This window comes from Oncorhynchus gorbuscha, unplaced genomic scaffold (assembly GCF_021184085.1).
Source record: "Oncorhynchus gorbuscha isolate QuinsamMale2020 ecotype Even-year unplaced genomic scaffold, OgorEven_v1.0 Un_scaffold_19:::fragment_6:::debris, whole genome shotgun sequence".
NCBI lineage: Eukaryota > Metazoa > Chordata > Actinopteri > Salmoniformes > Salmonidae > Oncorhynchus > Oncorhynchus gorbuscha.
Window position 1 is genome coordinate 69,736 of NW_025744958.1, and position 18,774 is coordinate 88,509.

Below are 18,774 nucleotides of genomic sequence, written 5' to 3' on the forward strand. Positions count from 1 at the left end.
TTTGTTTTTCAACAGGACAATGACCCAAAACACACCTCCAGGCTGTGTAAGGGCTATTTGACCAAGAAGAGAGTGATGGAGTGCTGCATCAGATGACCTGGCTTCCACAATCACCCAACCTCAACCCAATTGAGATTGTTTGGAATGAGTTGGACCGCAGAGTGAAGGAAAAGCAGCCAACAAGTGCTCAGCATATGTGGGAACTCCTTCAAGACTGTTGGAAAAGCATTCCAGGTGAAGCTGTTTGATAGAATGCCAAGAGTGTGTAAAGCTGTCATCAAGGCAAAGGGTGGCTACTTTGAAGAATCTAAAATATATATTGCTTACTACATGATTCCATATGTGTTATTTCATAGTTCTGGTGTCTTCACTATTATTCTACAATGTAGAAAATAGTAAAAAAATAAAATACAAACCCTGCAATGAGTAGGTGTGTCCAAACTTCTGACTGGTACTCTATGTGTTTTACTGTACAAGCGTTCACTGTGTGCACAAAACATTAGGAACACCTCTTTTGCCCTCAGAATAGCCTCAATTCCTCAGGGCATGGACTCAACAAGGTGTCGAAAGCATTCCACCTGGATGCTGGCACATGTTGAACCCAATGCTTCCCATATTTGTGTCAAGTTGGCTGTATGTCCTTTAGAAGGTGGACCATTACTGCTACTTCACACAGGAAACTGTTGAGTGTGAAAAACACAGCAGCGTTACAGTTCTTGACACAAACCAGTGCGCCTGACACCCCATTCAAAGGCACTTGGATATTTTGTCTTGCCCATTCACCCTCTGAATGGCACACATACCCAATCCATGTCTCAATTGTCTCAATGCTTAAAAATCATTCTTTAACCGGTCTACTCCCCTTCAACTACACTGATTGAAATGGATTTAACAAGTGACATCAATAAGGGATCATAGCTTTCACCTGGATTCACCTGGTCAGTTTATGTCATGGAAAGAGCAGTTGTCCTTAATGTTTTGTATTTACCTGTATTTACCATGCAACTTTTCATCTAAGTTAGTTGACATTTACAGTAATTCTGCATTTGACATCATTGTTTTTCTCCCTCCCTTCTTCCCTGTCTCTTTTCCTTGCTCCCTACATCTCTTTCTGCCTTATTCCGACCCTTATTTCCTCTCATTGCCCTCTATCCCTTCCTCTCCTTCTCCTATCTCAGAGCTGGGGGAGATCCGTAACGTGACCACCTCTAAGCCGTCTCTGGAGCTGGATGGTCTGGAGAAGTACACCAACTACAGCATCCAGGTGCTGACCTTCACCCGGGCCGGGGACGGAGTGCGCAGCGAGCAGATCTTCACTCGCACCAAGGAGGACGGTACGCACACCAGTAGACAAGAAGTCTTCAGGCACTGTTCTAGGATCAGCTTGCACTCTCTAAATTCTAACCTTAACTATTAGGGGGAAAATGCTAAACTGACCTTAGATCACTGTGTAGGGGGAACCGCATCATACTAATACTAGAGGTCAGGGGTCAACTGTGATAGGTAAACCGTGCCTAGATTTGCATATCCCCTCTTGCATTATGTAAGAGCGTTTTGAATTTGGTGTGAAATTATATCAATTTTTGTTGAGTTGGTGCAGAAGACTCACATAAGTAGCTGAAAAATTGCAGCTCCTGCATATTGCAGATCGCCCTGTAGCAGCAGACGTTCAGGCACGGTTACTGGAATGACTGATTTTGACAAAACTAAATACAGATTGGTTTCCTTAGATGATACACAAAACGAGGATAAGGGTAATAATGTATATTTCCCTATTTCACTGTTTTCCCTCACCAGTTCCTGGTCCTCCGGCTGGGGTGAAGGCAGCGGCGGCGTCTAACTCGGTGGTGTTTGTGTCGTGGCTCCCTCCTCTCAAACTCAACGGCATCATCAGGAAATACACAGTCTTCTGCTCTAACCCACACCCCTCGGTAAGGAGGGCACAGAGTACTGGGTTTCAGAGTACAGGGATAAAGGCATGTCAGTGATGGACATACAGTAGATTTAAGAGACCTGCCATAATTGGAGGAGAGGGAGGCACCAGATACAAGGGCTAGACTAGATAAGAAGCCTGCATGGTGCACAAAGCTACAGGGAGCCTGATGATGGCTTATAAACCCTCTATCTAAAATTGTCAGGGCTGTGACATCAATGTTCAACTCTAATAATTGATACCTTGGAGTAAGTCCTGTATCTCTCTGCTAACTTCATGTCGGTCTAACCCTCCTACAGGTGAGCAGTGAGTTTGAAGCAGCGCCAGACGTCTTCTTCTACCGTATCCCCAACCTGAGCAGGAGCCGCCAGTACAGCATCTGGGTGGTGGCCGTCACCGCAGCCGGCCGTGGCAACGCCAGCGACATCATCACCGTCAAGCCCCAGGCCGAGGGTAGGTGGAGCTTATGGGTTCCCTTCTCATTATCCTGAAACAGATGGTAAGATGAGGTGTCTCAGTCTCTGAATGTTTTTAGAAGACACAAAAGACATCAGCTCATTTTCACTGTGTCAAAGCCTTGATCAGAACATTTAGGGGCACAAGGGGCACAACCCTGAGAAACTCTGCCTATGAGTTGCCTAACTTAGAGCTTATTCAGATTGACGAAAGTTTGAAGAGTTTCATCAGGACGAATTTAGATAATATAAGTAAAAAGAGGAGACCATACTATCCCCACCCCCATCTCAGGATGTGAATGTAGTTGAAACGAGCTCATCAAACTGAATGAAATAAGTCTGCTATTTCACCCGGTCAGCACTGTGCTGCGTAATGAGAACTGATAAGCTGGCAGCACTGTGCTGCTTAATGAGAACTGATAAACTGTCAGCACTGTGCTGCTTAATGAGAACTTATAAGCTGTCAGCACTGTGCTGCTTAATGAGAACGTATAAGCTGTCAGCACTGTGATGCTTAATGAGAACTGATAAACTGTCAGCACTGTGCTGCTTAATGAGAACTGATAAGCTGTCAGCACTGTGCTGCTTAATGAGAACTGATAAGCTGTCAGCACTGTGCTGCTTGGTGAGAACTGTTTAGTTGTCAGCACTGTGCTGCTTGGTGAGAACTGATAAACTGTCAGCACTGTGCTGCTTAATGAGAACTGATAAACTGTCAGCACTGTGCTGCTTAATGAGAACTTATAAGCTGTCAGCACTGTGCTGCTTAATGAGAACTGATAAGCTGTCAGCACTGTGCTGCTTAATGAGAACTGATAAACTGTCAGCACTGTGCTGCTTAATGAAAACTGATAAACTGTCAGCACTGTGCTGCTTAATGAGAACTGATAAGCTGTCAGCACTGTGCTGCTTAATGAGAACTGATCAACTGTCAGCACTGTGCTGCTTAATGAGAACTGCTGATAAGCTGTCAGCACTGTGCTGCTTAATGAGAACTGATAAACTGTCAGCACTGTGCTGCTTAATGAGAACTGATAAACTGTCAGCTCTGTGCTGCTTAATGAGAACTGATCAACTGTCAGCACTGTGCTGCTTAATGAGAACTTATAAGCTGTCAGCACTGTGCTGCTTAATGAGAATTTATAAGCTGTCAGCACTGTGATGCTTAATGAGAACGTATAAGTTGTCAGCACTGTGCTGCTTAATGAGAACTGATAAGCTGTCAGCACTGTGCTGCTTAATGAGAACTGATAAACTGTCAGCACTGTGATGCTTAATGAGAACGTATAAGCTGTCAGCACTGTGCTGCTTAATGAGAACTGATAAGCTGTCAGCACTGTGCTGCTTAATGTGAACTGATAAGCTGTCAGCACTGTGCTGCTTAATGAGAACTGATAAGCTGTCAGCACTGTGCTGCTTAATGAGAACTGATAAGCTGTCAGCACTGTGCTGCTTAATGAGAACTGATAAGCTGTCAGCACTGTGCTGCTTAATGAGAACTGATAAGCTGTCAGCACTGTGCTGCTTAATGAGAACTGATAAGCTGTCAGCACTGTGCTGCTTAATGAGAACTGATAAGCTGTCAGCACTGTGCTGCTTAATGAGAACTGATAAACTGTCAGCACTGTGCTGCTTAATGAGAACTGATAAGCTGTCAGCACTGTGCTGCTTAATGAGAACTGATAAGCTGTCAGCATGGTGCTGCTTAATGAGAACTGATAAGCTGTCAGCACTGTGCTGCTTAATGAGAACTGATAAGCTGTCAGCACTGTGCTGCTTAATGAGAACTGATAAACTGTCAGCACTGTGCTGCTTAATGAGAACTGATAAGCTGTCAGCACTGTGCTGCTTAATGAGAACTGATAAACTGTCAGCACTGTGCTGCTTAATGAGAACTGATAAGCTGTCAGCACTGTGCTGCTTAATGAGAACTGATAAGCTGTCAGCACTGTGCTGCTTAATGAGAACTGATAAACTGTCAGCACTGTGCTGCTTAATGAGAACTGATAAGCTGTCAGCACTGTGCTGCTTAATGAGAACTGATAAGCTGTCAGCATGGTGCTGCTTTGTGAAAACTGATAAGCTGTCAGCACTGTGCTGCTTGGTGAGAACTGATAAGCTGTCAGCACTGTGCTGCTTGGTGAGAACTGATGAGCTGTCAGCACTGTGCTGCTTGGTGAGAACTGATAAGCTGTCAGCACTGTGCTGCTTGGTGAGAACTGATAAGCTGTCAGCACTGTGCTGCTTGGTGAGAACTGATAAGCTGTCAGCACTGCTGCTTGGTGAGAACTGATGAGCTGTCAGCACTGTGCTGCTTGGTGAGAACTGATGAGCTGTCAGCACTGTGCTGCTTGGTGAGAACTGATAAGCTGTAAACACTGTGCTGCTTGGTGAGAACTGATAAGCTGTCAGCACTGTTCTGCTTGGTGAGAACTGATAAGTTGTCAGCACTGTGCTGCTTGGTGAGAACTGATAAGCTGATGGTGAGCAGTGGTAGGCAGTGTAGTGGTCCATTATCTGGACATTCTCATCCTGTTACAGGCAAGGTGATACATGTGGTTTCCAACCTGATGCGTTTTAGAAATCAATCTGCTGCCTGACCATCCTCGTCCCAAACAGACAGTAGTGTAAAGTACTTAAGTAAAAATATTTTAAAATATTACTTAAGTCGTTTTCTGGGGGTATCTGTACTTTACTTTAATATTTATATTTTTGACTAGTTTTCCTTTTACTTCACTCCATTCCCAAAGAAAATTATGTACTTTTTACTCCATACATTTTCCCTGACACCCAAAAGTACTAGTTACAATTTGAATGCTTACAGGAAAAGGGTCAAATTCACACATGTCTCTGGTCATCCCTACTGCCCTACTGCCTCTGATCTGGTGGACTCACTAAACATAAATTCTTCCTTTGTAAATTGTTGGAGTTGCCCCTGGCTGTCAAAAAAAGTTATAAAAAAGGAAATTGTGCCTTCTGGTTTGCTAAATATAAGGAATTTGAGGTATAGCATTTACTTTTACTTTATACTTTTACTCAAGTATGACAATTGAGTACTTTTTCCACCACTGTACTTAAATCCATTTAAAATCTGATACTTTTCGACTTTTCCTCAAGTAGTATTTTACTGAGTTACTTTTACTTGAGTCATTTTACATGAAAGTATCTTTAATTTCACTCAAGTATGACATTTGAATACTTTTTCCACCTCTGCAAACAGACCACTTTATATCTGTCTAAGCACAGAGATGGGCTGTCTTAAGGGGTGCCGGTGTAGACGAAGAGGTGGGGAATTCAAGTTGGATAAAGAATTAACAGTTTACACTGCTTTTATAGAGCTTCCCTTGAAAGTATTTGGGATCGATTTCCACCTTTGGGTCTATTCCATTACTTCTGTTGTACCAGGAAAACTAAATCAAGTCAGCCAAAGTATTTGACCCAGTTGTGGTGTGTTTGTGTGCAGCTCCAGCTCAGATCCTGACATTCAACGGCACAGTGACCACCCCCTGGATGAGGGACATCGTGTTGCCCTGTAAGGCGGTGGGCGACCCAGCCCCCACGGTCAAGTGGCTCAAGGAGACGTGAGTACAGAGTACAACACATCATGCTGCATGTAGGACAGACAGTAGAACTTAGTACAGACCATGTTTTGAGTCACTTTTAACGCACACTAAATACCAGTGAAAAAACAGTGGCTCTTTGGAATGCCAATTTTCAATGAAGACCTTGTGTGTTTGCAGTATCCTTTCACACTTATCAGCAGAATGTCAAAAATCATGGTTGTTGACATGTGCCGCATATTCCTATACACATAAAAGTATTGTAACATTATCCAATACTTTTCAAATATTTTCTCTGTGGAGTATCTCACTGTAGTTCATTGTCTGACTGTCTTTCGTACATTTGTGATTCAGCAATGGAAGCCCCGCCCCTGCTGTGATTGACAGTAGACGCATTGTTCAGGGCAACGGCAGCCTGGTCATCCGCACAGTGAAAGCTGAGGATTCTGGGAACTACACCTGTGTGGCTAGCAACAGTTTTGGGCCAGATAAAATCATCCTCAACCTGCAGGTTCAAGGTAAGTCAGTTAGTGTGTGGTGGAACAATCCAGTTCACCAGTCTTCAGGTCAGTTCATAACAATACTAAATAGACATGTATTCATCATAGGTAGTGAAGTGAAAGGATATCATCATGAGTTAGAAGGACTTAAATAAAATCCATATTTTTACTTCTAGTTCCCCCGGACCAGCCTCGTCTCACCGTTACCAAGACGACCACCACTTCCATCACTCTGTCCTGGATACCAGGAGACAACGGAGGCAGCTCCATACGAGGTCAGACACCAACGCAGCTAGCAGCAACACTAACTATTAATGGAGATTTTTGTTTTCCCTTGGACAACAGCGTACTGACTTTATTAAATAGCAGGCAACACTGTAACATCCTAACCTCTCTCTCACACATCAGGCTACATCCTGCAATACTCAGAGGACAACAGTGAGAAGTGGGGCAACTTTGCCATCAGCCCTAGTGAGCGTTCCTATCGACTGGAGAACCTGAAGTGTGGCACCTGGTACAAGTTCACCCTGACTGCCCAGAATGCTGTGGGGCCAGGGCGCATCAGTGAGATCATCGAGGCTAAGACTCATGGGAAAGGTAGGGAGATGGTGACATCCTTTTACATATGTGTTTTATTAAATGGTGACCCCATTGCTTTTACTCAGTTAATAATGGAAAACTCATTCTTATGGAAAGACCTCTCATTGAAGTGTTTGTGTGGTCTGACTCCTCTCTCCTCACTCCCCAACAGAACCCCAGTACTCTAAAGAACAGGAGCTCTTCACCAGTATCAATGCCACGCGTGTCAGGCTCAACCTGATTGGCTGGAACAACGGCGGCTGTCCAATCACGTCCTTCACGTTAGAGTACCGTTCAGTGGAGTCTCCCACGTGGACCACGGCCCAGCGCACCTCTCTGACCAAGAGCTACATCCTGTATGACCTGGCCGAGGCCACCTGGTACGAACTGCAGATGAAGGTGTTCAACAGCGCCGGGTCAGCAGAGAAGAGGGTCAAGTTTTCCACTCTGAGCTACGATGGCAGTGAGTTCACTTGTCTATACACGCTTATAGTGACTTATTCAGGATATCTGAATAAAGAATGAATAACTGTAGTTTAAAAGTCATTTAGCTAACCATTTCTTGAAAATTGTGTCACAACCGCCACAACCACACACACACACACACACACACACACACACACACACACACACACACACACACACACACACACACACACACACACACACACACACACACACACACACACACACACACACACACACACACACACACACACACACACACACACACACACTAGACTCTAGTCTATTTGTCCCTCCCACATCCATCTAACCAGCCATCCATGAAGTGTAAAAGGGGAAAAAATAGCTTTGTTTTCAGCTAAGAAGGTTGAGTTGATCTTCTGTCAAGTGGGCATTACTGCCAGTTTGGCAGAAGGTCAGGTGCTGATTGCAGCTAGCGCAGTGCTGCAGCAGCTTGTTGGAGCAGATTGGGTGGGTTTGATGGAAAATACATTTAGATTGGGATGCAAGATGTAGAGGCACTGTTACCTTGTGCCAGGTGCTTGATCCATGTTTTAAACATTAACACAAAGCTCATTTAGTATTTACTATGTATCGACAGACACTGCATAGCAGAGGAGGCTCGTGGGAGGAGCTATAGGAGGACTAGCTCATTGTAATGGCTGGAATGGAATTATGGGAATGGTATTAAATACATCAAACATATGGAAACCACTACCAGCCATTAAAAGGATCTTGTCCTCCTATAGTTCCTCACACCAGCCTCCACTGCTGAATAGGCTTAATATGTGTTCTTGTTTGGATTATTTTTTGCAGTCATTCTCTCGTCTACCAGGTCTGGTTGTGACACTTGACAACCTTCTAGTTATTGTACAAGTAACCTAACGTAGCAGGCGTAAAAGAAACGCCTGAGCGGGATGCCCCACATTCTGGTCCTGACAAGAAAGAAAACTGTCAGGGAGTTTCTCTTCTGGACTATTCAACCAATCCACTAAATATAGAGGAGGATTTAAGATGAAATGTCACCAAAGCGGAAGTCTCATTACAAGCTCTCTTCCAATTCCCCTGAAAACCTCATTTACCCAGCCCCGCTGAGGGTGTTGTGCCTCAACCTACATAATGCTGTCATAACACATGTCATAGTTTATGTCAGCTAATGACATCTCTATGACCTGTCTCAAGGTACCATTGCTCCACTGGTGAAGGCTCCAACGGTGAGTGTGGACAGTACATCCAGTAACGAGGGTCTGAAGATGGTGACCATCATCTCCTGTGTGCTGGTGGGAATCGTGCTGGTCTTCGTCCTGCTTCTAGTCCTCAGGAGGAGGAGGAGGGAACAGAGACTGAAGAGGCTCAGAGGTGAGAGGTCACAGCAGCAAATCAAATCAAATCAAATCAAATTTCATTTGTCACATACACATGGTTAGCAGATGTTAATGCGAGTGTAGCGAAATGCTTGTGCTTCTAGTTCCGACAATGCAGTAATAACCAACAAGTAATCTAACTAACATTTCCAAAACTACTGTCTTATACACAGTGTAAGGCAGGGGTGTCAAAGTCAAATGGACGGAGGGCCAAATAAAAAATTTAGCTACAAGCCGAGGGCCGGACTGTTCGAATGTTCATTGAAAAATTTTTAAATGACGCATATAGTCTAGTGAACCTAATTGAACCTACTGAAAACCTAACAAATATATTCCAATATGATCAGATAAATAAAGCAATATTTTCTTATGGCTCTGTCAGTAATCTTTAATTTTCAACAGACACAAAAGACAAATTTCCTTTATATAAAAATCCCCATAACATGAACATTAAATGAAAGAAACCGGTATTCAAGGCACCATCAGTAGCCTATATTTTCTATTTTAGCAAAAGTGGGCTAAATTTACTTCAAAGAAAAAAACAATAATAGCAATTTTCTATCATCCACTCAACTTGGTTTTAAATGCCTTCACTGTACTGTACATATCAGAGATGACACGATCCCGACCCTGCAGCTGCAAGTTCATTGCATTCAGATGACTCGTAATGTCACACAGAAAAGCCATTTCACACAGAAACATTTCGTCTCGGAGTTGTGTTGTGTCTTTCCCTTTGCTGTCCAAGAACAGACAAATCTCCTCACGAAGCTCGAAACATCTTTGAAGCACCTTTCCCTGGCTTAGCCATCGCACCTCTGTGTGATAAGGCAAATCACCATGCTCCGTTTCTAACTCCGTCAGAAATGCCTTGAACTGGCGGTGATTCAAACCTTTGGCTCTGATAAAGTTAACTGTGCGCGTGATGATGCTCATTACATGCTCCATTTTCAAGGCTTTACCGCACAACGCTTCCTGGTGTATGATACAATGATAAGCTGTCAGCTCACCTGTCGCGTTTTCCTCTTGCATCTTTTCCCGTATCTTCTCCACCAGTCCGCTCCTGTGTCCACACATCGCAGGTGCTCCGTCGGTTGTCAAACCCACGAGTTTTTCCCAAGGCAGCTCCATCTCATTTACACATCTTGACACCTCTTCATACAAATCATGCCCCGTAGTTGTGCCATGCATAGGACGTAAAGCCAAAAACTCCTCTGTCACGCTTAGGCTGGAGTCCACTCCGCGGATGAAAATTGACAACTGGGCAATGTCAGAAATGTCGGTGCTCTCATCCACAGCCAAGGAATATGCAATGAAATCTTTTCCTTTTTCACAAGCTGCTCTTTTAGATTGATGGACAACTGGTTTACTCTCTCGGCAATGGTGTTTCTGCTCAGACTCACATTTAAAAAGAGTTGCCTTTTTCTGGGCAAACTTCGTCACAAACTTTAATCATGCAGTTTTTGATGAAATCCCCCTCCGTAAATGGCCGGGCTGATTTAGCGATCTCTTCTGCCAAAATAAAACTGGCCTTGACAGCAGCCTGGCCTTGTGATTTGGCTTTTTTGAACAGAGCCTGTCGAGATTTGAGGCCTCGTTTTAATTCCTCTGCCTTTTGTAGCCTTTGTTCCATGTCCATATTCTTGTTTTTGTCCGCGTGTTTCGTTTCATAATGTCGTCTCAGATTATACTCTTTCAGTACCGCCACACTTTCTCCACACAGAAGACACACAGGTTTTCCAGCTACCTCCGTGAACAAATACTCCGACTCCCACCTTGTTTGAAACCCCCGGTTCTCAGTGTCCACCTTCCGTTTTGCCATTTTTGATGGGTATCTGAAAGTTAATTTTACTGTGATGCTGACAACTGCTGTGCCAATAAATATTGAAATGAAGCAGCCTACTGCTCGGTGCGTCACCGTTGCATTGTGGGAAATGTAGTATTGGTGCGTGTAAAAGATCTGCGGGCTGCCGGCTTGCTGCGGTCTGCGGGCCGGTTCTAATAACAAATCAAGATCATCCCAGGGGCCGTAAAAAACCTTCTCGCGGGCCGGATGTGGCCCGCGGGCCTTGACTCTGACATATGTGGTGTAAGGGGATAAAGAATATGTACATAAGGATATATGAATGAGTGATGGTACAGTGCAGCATACAGTAGATGGTATCGAGTACAGTATATACATATACGATGAGTATGTAGACAAAGTAAACAAAGTGGCATAGTTAAAGTGGCAAGTGATACATGTATTACATAAGGATGCAGTCGATGATATAGAGTACAGTATATACGTATGCATATGAGATGAATAATGTAGGGTAAGTAACATTATATAAGGTAGCATTGTTTAAAGTGGCTAGTGATATATTTACATAATTTCCCATCAATTCCCATTATTCAAGTGGCTGGAGTTGGGTCAGTGTCAATGTCCGTGTGTTGGCAGCAGCCACTCAATGTGGCTGTTTAACAGTCTGATGGCCTTGAGATAGAAGCTGTTTTTCAGTCTCTTGGTCCCAGCTTTGATGCACCTGTACTGACCTCGCCTTCTGGATGATAGCGGGGTGAACAGGCAGTGGCTCGGGTGGTTGATGTCCTTGATGATCTTTATAGCCTTCCTGTAACATCGGGTGGTGTAGGTGTCCTGGAGGGCAGGTAGTTTGCCCCCGGTGATGCGTTGTGCAGACCTCACTACCCTCTGGAGAGCCTTACGGTTGAGGGCGGAGCAGTTGCCGTACCAGGCGGTGATACAGCCCGCCAGGATGCTCTCGATTGTGCATCTGTAGAAGTTTGTGAGTGCTTTTGGTGACAAGCCAAATTTCTTCAGCCTCCTGAGGTTGAAGAGGCGCTGCTGCACCTTTTTCACGACGCTGTCTGTGTGAGTGGACCAATTCAGTTTGTCTGTGATGTGTATGCCGAGGAACTTAAAACTTGCTACCCTCTCCACTACTGTTCCATCGATATGGATAGGGGGGTGTTCCCTCTGCTGTTTCCTGAAGTCCACAATCATCTCCTTAGTTTTGTTGACGTTGAGTGTGAGGTTATTTTCCTGACACCACACTCCGAGGGCCCTCACCTCCTCCCTGTAAGCCGTCTCGTCGTTGTTGGTAATCAAGCCTACCACTGTTGTGTCATCCGCAAACTTGATGATTGAGTTGGAGGCGTGCGTGGCCACGCAGTCGTGGGTGAACAGGGAGTACAGGAGAGGGCTCAGAACGCACCCTTGTGGGGCCCCCGTGTTGAGGATCAGCGGGGAGGAGATGTTGTTGCCTACCCTCACCACCTGGGGGCGGCCCGTCAGGAAGTCCAGTACCCAGTTGCACAGGGCGGGGTCGAGACCCAGGGTCTCGAGCTTGATGACGAGCTTGGAGGGTACTATGGTGTTGAATGCCGAGCTGTAGTCGATGAACAGCATTCTCACATAGGTATTCCTCTTGTCCAGATGGGTTAGGGCAGTGTGCAGTGTGGTTGAGATTGCATCGTCTGTGGACCTATTTGGGCGGTAAGCAAATTGGAATGGGTCTAGGGTGTCAGGTAGGGTGGAGGTGATATGGTCCTTGACTAGTCTCTCAAAGCACTTCATGATGACGGAAGTGAGTGCTACGGGGCGGTAGTCGTTTAGCTCAGTTACCTTAGCTTTCTTGGGAACAGGAACAATGGTGGCCCTCTTGAAGCATGTGGGAACAGCAGACTGGTATAGGGATTGATTGAATATGTCCGTAAACACACCGGCCAGCTGGTCTGCGCATGCTCCGAGGGCGCGGCTGGGGATGCCGTCTGGGCCTGCAGCCTTGCGAGGGTTAACACGTTTAAATGTCTTACTCACCTCGGCTGCAGTGAAGGAGAGACCGCATGTTTTCGTTGCAGGCCGTGTCAGTGGCACTGTATTGTCCTCAAAGCGGGCAAAAAAGTTATTTAGTCTGCCTGGGAGCAAGACATCCTGGTCCGTGACTGGGCTGGGTTTCTTCTTGTAGTCTGTGATTGACTGTAGACCCTGCAACATGCCTCTTGTGTCAGAGCCATTGAATTGAGATTCTACTTTGTCTCTGTACTGACGCTTAGCTTGTTTGATAGCCTTGCGGAGGGAATAGCTGCACTGTTTGTATTCGGTCATGTTACCAGACACCTTGCCCTGATTAAAAGCAGTGGTTCGCGCTTTCAGTTTCACGCAAATGCTGCCATCAATCCACGGTTTCTGGTTAGGGAATGTTTTTATCGTTGCTATGGGAACGACATCTTCAACGCAGCAACAAGGCAACGCCTGATTGGTTAGATTTCTGTCAAATTTCGGTAACTATTGTCAAGTATAGTGTGAGTATCATCTGTATGTAATGTGATTTTTGTTCTTGTTTGCTCTGTAGATGCGAAAAGTTTGGCAGAGATGCTGATGAGGTAAGCAAGAGCAGTTTGACACATCACTTTATAGACAGTTACTATTGTCTAATGCATTAATGGAAGAAAAAAACATTCAATACTGTATCTATAGAATCATATTAGAATCACCCGTTTCTGAATATCTGATGCAGTGTAATGAGGTCATTATTGACCAGTGTATGTTGTTTCCTGTGTTCCCCAGTAAAAACACACGACCTGCAGACACCATCAACAAGCAGCAGCAGACCCTTAGAATGCACATCGACATCCCCCGAGCCCAGCTGCTCATAGAGGAGAGAGACACCATGGAGACAGTCGGTGAGTGGACACTGATACATTACGCTGCTTTCATGTGTTCTCTGAATTATCTGAAACTTTGGACTGTAACTCCCAGAAAGCTCCCGGACATGTCAAAACTCATAATGAGCTTCCAAGTAGGAAATACGAGTGGGAAACTTGTGTAACATTGGATAACAATATGTGAGTATCACATATCTGTGGCCTTCTTTGTGGTAGTAGTACCTACTGTGGCGATTCTCATCGTACTGTTGTGACCATGTTTGTGAAATGATTCTCTCTATTTCAGACGACAGGTCCACAGTGCTGCTGACTGACAATGACTTTGGGGAGACTCAGAAACAGAAGTCATCTACGGTTACCCACACCGTCCACTACCAGTCCCTGTCCCAGGCCACCGGACCTCTAGTGGATGTATCTGATGCTAGGCCAGGAACCAGTAAGTCCAGTACGGACATCGTCTTTACTTTACTAGCGGTGGAGCTAGAATTAATAAGTAAAATCAGGATTGCATTCATACAGCTGAAATTTATTCAGCTAGACTTGATTCCAGACAACAGACTGGTTTGATTCAGCTCCAGTCCTCAAGAGAGTCATCAGAAGCATTAGGAGCACAGCCCCTACCATCTCCACTGATGTTATTCACACCGATAAGCATTTACTTTCAACACAGTGATTATTGCTGTTATATTTTTTTTTCAATTCTAAACATGAATGATTTTGTACAGTATGTGTATTGCATCCAATCAAAAATGTACGTATTTATGGAGGACTGCAGTCAACCCAATCAAACGTTTTTCTCACTGTTATTGTAAGCTGTATGTATTTGTGTGGACATCCTGAGATGAACTCCAGGTGAGATATTGTGATGGTGGGCGTTTTCTTTTTGTTGGTTTATGTGAGGATTGGGTGTCCATCCGTCATTGCTATTGCCAGATACACACTTACTGCCACCGTTAAAAACACTCACAGTCAGCTTCAAAAAACAGAGCATTGCAGTACTCGAGGTGACCCCTTGCTATGTGACATAACACCCTGGTGTGTGACTGTGATGTAATTTTCTGTATCTTTCCTTGTCAGATCCCACAGCCCGCCGCACAGCCAAAGCAGGCCCTGCCGCACGCAACCGCTACGCTAGCCAGTGGACCCTGAACCGACCACACCCACCAGTCTCAGCCCACACCCTGAGCACTGACTGGAGATTGCCCACGCCACGGGTGGCCGGCTCTGTGGATAAGGAGAGTGACAGCTACAGCGTCAGCCCATCTCAGGACACAGGTAACAACACACCTGAAGATGAGACAAGTCTGCAACAACTGCTATAACAGTCCCCATATAAGAATGTCTGTAACATCACCCTTAACCATAACAACACCTCTCACCTCTTTAATAAAAACAAATCGGCCTACTATAGAACTTTCAACAATGCCAACCGTTTATAACAATGCCAATGCTAGCGTTAGCCCCTAACTGCTCTACTAACATGGCATCTAACCCTAACCCCTGGTATAGACCGGGCACGGAGCAGCATGGTGTCCACAGAGAGCGCCTCGTCCACCTACGAGGAGCTGGCACGGGCCTACGAGCACGCCAAGATGGAGGAGCAGCTGCGGCACGCCAAGTTTACCATCACAGAGTGCTTCATCTCGGATACGTCGTCGGAGCAGATGACAGCAGGCACCAATGACTACACAGACAGCCTGACGTCCAGCACACCCTCCGAGTCAGGCATCTGCAGGTTCACTGCCTCCCCGCCCAAGCCTCAGGATGTCAGCCGAGTCATGAACATGGCCGCACCCAAAGCTCACAGACCGGGTGAGGCCACGTAGACACATAGCTAACTCTGCTGTAGCTAACTCTGAGCTCTGTTGCTAATGTTAGTTAGCCTTCACCATGCCTGTAATGCTTTGGTTTGAGGGCCCCCCCAAGCACTAACGCTAATCCTAACCCTAACGTTCACTTTAAGATCTGATACATACTTTTTTCATATATAGACTGTGGGGTTAGTCTATGGTCTGTTACCTGTATGCGGAACTGTAGCTGAATTGAATAACTGTGTCTTAACATTTCAAGCTATTATGTTGTTCATATGCCAATACAAACGAACAAACTCTGTAATATGCATTTAAAACACAACGCTGGTCAGTCAGACCAAACGTATCAATTCAGGGGCCATTTCCCTCTCCCTCGTAAATGTTAGGCAAACCAGATCATATCCCAGGGTTAGGGGTTCGGAAATATTTACTGCTGATATATCAATTTAATTGTTCTGAAGATAATGGTCTAGTAATGCTTAGGGTTGCACAATTCTGCGAACTTTCAATAAATTCCCTGGTTTTCCCGAAATCCTGGATGGAGGATTCCTAGAATCAGCAGGGAATAAACATGAAACCTGGAGTTTTGCAGACAGTGATTTCAATAGATTCATGTATTAATTAAGGTCATGTATTATTGAAGCTTATTCTATTGACAAAACACCATTGCAGGATGACCAAGCTTGAACATTGAACCACCTAAATCTGTTTGAGGCCACTTCACTTCATGAAATCAGTCTTTTTGTTGAAGTCTTCATCTTATTCATTCTATATAGTTTTGGTTCATTATAGTTATATTTGATTAAACTCTGTAGACTTTACTCAGATACATTTGTAATGAGCAGCACTGGAGTCTTAAATCTATAATATTACTTATTTATGTTATAGGAAAGCAAGTCTCCTTCTCCCTCCATTAACCTAATAAGTATAATGGAATCTGGGGTGGGGGGGTTTAATGACATTGTAAAATATTGCCATTTCATTTCATGTTGGTCAAGGCCAAATTCAGATGAAGAACATTTTTGGCATATTACCTCAATAACCAGACAAAGCAGTATACTTTAAGAGTCTGTCAGAATCTATGGATGACTTTGGCATATAAACTACCCTAGTTTTGTGGGTTGTTGTGGAATATGTGATGAGCTTGTATCTCACCTAACCTTTCCCCCAGGGGTAATCATTTTTCTTTACTGAAGTGTTTTGAACTGAGATTTTTCCATATTTCCACTGGCCATATGTGCATTCTATGGGGTTGTTGTCCATAAAACACAATGCATCATAACTAACTCCCCTCTCTTTCCTTCCTTTGTCCTTTAGGGGGCGAGCTAGTGCACCTGCCTCCTTACCTGCGCATGGACTTCCTGCTGAACCGCGGCATGTCGTGCTCGGGCACTGGAGGGAGGGGTGGCGCCGGGGGGGAGGGGGCCATGGGCCAGGCCTGCTTGGAGCCCCAGAAGAGTCGCTCCCTGAAACGGCCATCACGCATGGCTCCCCCAACTCCCACGGAGGCCCCCCAAGCCAGCAACAGGGCCAGCAGCAGGGACCCAGTGGCCCAGTGGCAACCCGGCTCAGCAGCCACCCTGCCTCACAGAGAGGGCTCAGAGCTGGCCCAGGCCGCCAAGCTTAGCACCTCCCAAGAGTCCCTACTGGACTCACGAGGACACCTCAAACAGACCAACAACCCCTACGCAAAGTCCTACACGCTGGTATAACATCAGTGGCATGGGGCCAGACTAAAATTCACACTAACACTGGACTTATTACACTTACAAGTGCAGTAAACTGACTCTCACCACACAGTCCTGTATATAATGTCCCCTTTCTTCTTAAAGGAGGGGTACCTTTTACTAATCTTCTTTTATTTATTTTTGGAGCTTTCTTTCTTTGTTTTTTTAAAAACTTGTGAGTAAATTCATTCATCTGAAATGACTCCACGCGGAGCTTGCCAAAATAATTTTGTTATGAGGGAACATTATTTATTCTTGATTATTATTGTTAATCATTAATTATTAATCAGTGATTATTTGTTGTTAGTTCTCAACTATTAATGATTATTAATTATTGATTACAATTGATCAATTATTACCATTACTACACTATTTGAATTAGAACCTGGACACATGTTTCCCAGAGTATGAGATGATAATTTGGAGCTTGTCATTTTTTTCTATGGAAACTTCCTCTAAAACACTGAATGAAACTCTGGAGAAATCTAGGATGGAAGCAATCGACACCAGTCCAAACTTGTCAGCTGCTCTCAAATTATTACTTTTTTGAAGAAAAAAATCTATTTCCTATGGATGCATGGGTACTGACCAATTAAAGACGATTAAGAGGATTATGATCACGACTGGACAGCCCAGTTGACCATTTTTGTCACACTATGAAATGATCAAATGTGAAGATTTATTATTCTTATTACTATAAATATATATATATAAAAAGAGAAATCACTTTTATTTGTGGATATTACAGGGAAGAATTGATTTGGTTAATAAAGTCCGTAGTCATGTTTGCACATATCTCGTTTTGATTAGGAAATGGAGTCTCTGTTGATCTTTCTCTGTGTCGCATACTCTGATGGTGCAATATGAAAAAAGATTATGAAAATTATATTGATACTATTTGCTCTATACTGTACTGTAATGAAAAATAACTATGTTAGTATACTTACAGGGCGGGACAAACCCCAGCTATGTATTCAGGTGTAGTTTACCACTGCTAATTTGCCAGGGTGGTAAATGAAGTTAGTTAGAACAGGGAGGGTCAGAGATATAATGGTTTGCACTTCACGACACCCCCAAAAAATGTCCAGACAGAGCCCCTATTCTCAGTGCACTAGGTAGAGTCTTCAAGGCTCTCACTCTCCTCCTCAATAGATTTATTGTCGCTGCATTGCCGTGATGCTCCTCTACAGGGAAAAACTTGAGACAATCCCCCCTTCAAACCAAATCAAAAATCTATGGGAAGTGTCTATCTAAAGTGTGGATATAACTACACAGTTTTAGTTGTTGTTTACCCTGGCCCATTTTTCTTTGTATTTTAGTCCTGGAGGGAGAGTTTGATAAGAATGCTGTGAGGTCATTAATGGCAGTTTATATTATTTGTTTTAATTGTCTTCATTATGATATTCCTTTTAACAAAATGTCGCTTTTTATTTTTAACATGGTGTTCACCTTGGTGACACTGAAATAAAGAGAAACTAACCCACAGTTCAAATTTTATTAATAAAAAGGCTGTTCCCCAAATGATCCTTCACAGTTTGACATGAATGACTGGCGATGGGTTGTTTAGAGGCACGGATAGAGGAGGACGCCCGCACAGGTTGTGGGTGGGGTGTGTCACTGGGTGAGTGAGTGAATAAGTGAGTGAGGAACTGAGTCAGTGAGTGAGTGGTGATAGGGGTGGATTGTTGGGTAATTCATCTGAAATGAATTTGAAC

General features: G+C 44.3%; 1 protein-coding gene across 1 annotated transcript in view; it reads left to right on the forward strand.

Moving 5' to 3' along the window:
• The window catches only part of LOC124017341 (Down syndrome cell adhesion molecule homolog), a 58,637-nt gene extending 40,057 nt beyond the window's left edge, over window positions 1-18,580 (forward strand). The window contains exons 11-25 of the mRNA XM_046332593.1: window positions 1,179-1,334; window positions 1,798-1,931; window positions 2,233-2,386; window positions 5,852-5,969; window positions 6,303-6,466; window positions 6,625-6,723; window positions 6,857-7,045; window positions 7,200-7,490; window positions 8,675-8,851; window positions 13,209-13,239; window positions 13,424-13,539; window positions 13,808-13,957; window positions 14,599-14,796; window positions 15,031-15,333; window positions 16,650-18,580. Coding sequence (XP_046188549.1) covers window positions 1,179-1,334; window positions 1,798-1,931; window positions 2,233-2,386; window positions 5,852-5,969; window positions 6,303-6,466; window positions 6,625-6,723; window positions 6,857-7,045; window positions 7,200-7,490; window positions 8,675-8,851; window positions 13,209-13,239; window positions 13,424-13,539; window positions 13,808-13,957; window positions 14,599-14,796; window positions 15,031-15,333; window positions 16,650-17,044 — 2,675 coding nt within the window. The 3' untranslated portion in view covers window positions 17,045-18,580. The remainder of the gene's footprint in view (window positions 1-1,178; window positions 1,335-1,797; window positions 1,932-2,232; window positions 2,387-5,851; window positions 5,970-6,302; window positions 6,467-6,624; window positions 6,724-6,856; window positions 7,046-7,199; window positions 7,491-8,674; window positions 8,852-13,208; window positions 13,240-13,423; window positions 13,540-13,807; window positions 13,958-14,598; window positions 14,797-15,030; window positions 15,334-16,649) is intronic.
• The last annotated feature ends 194 nt before the right edge of the window (window positions 18,581-18,774 follow it).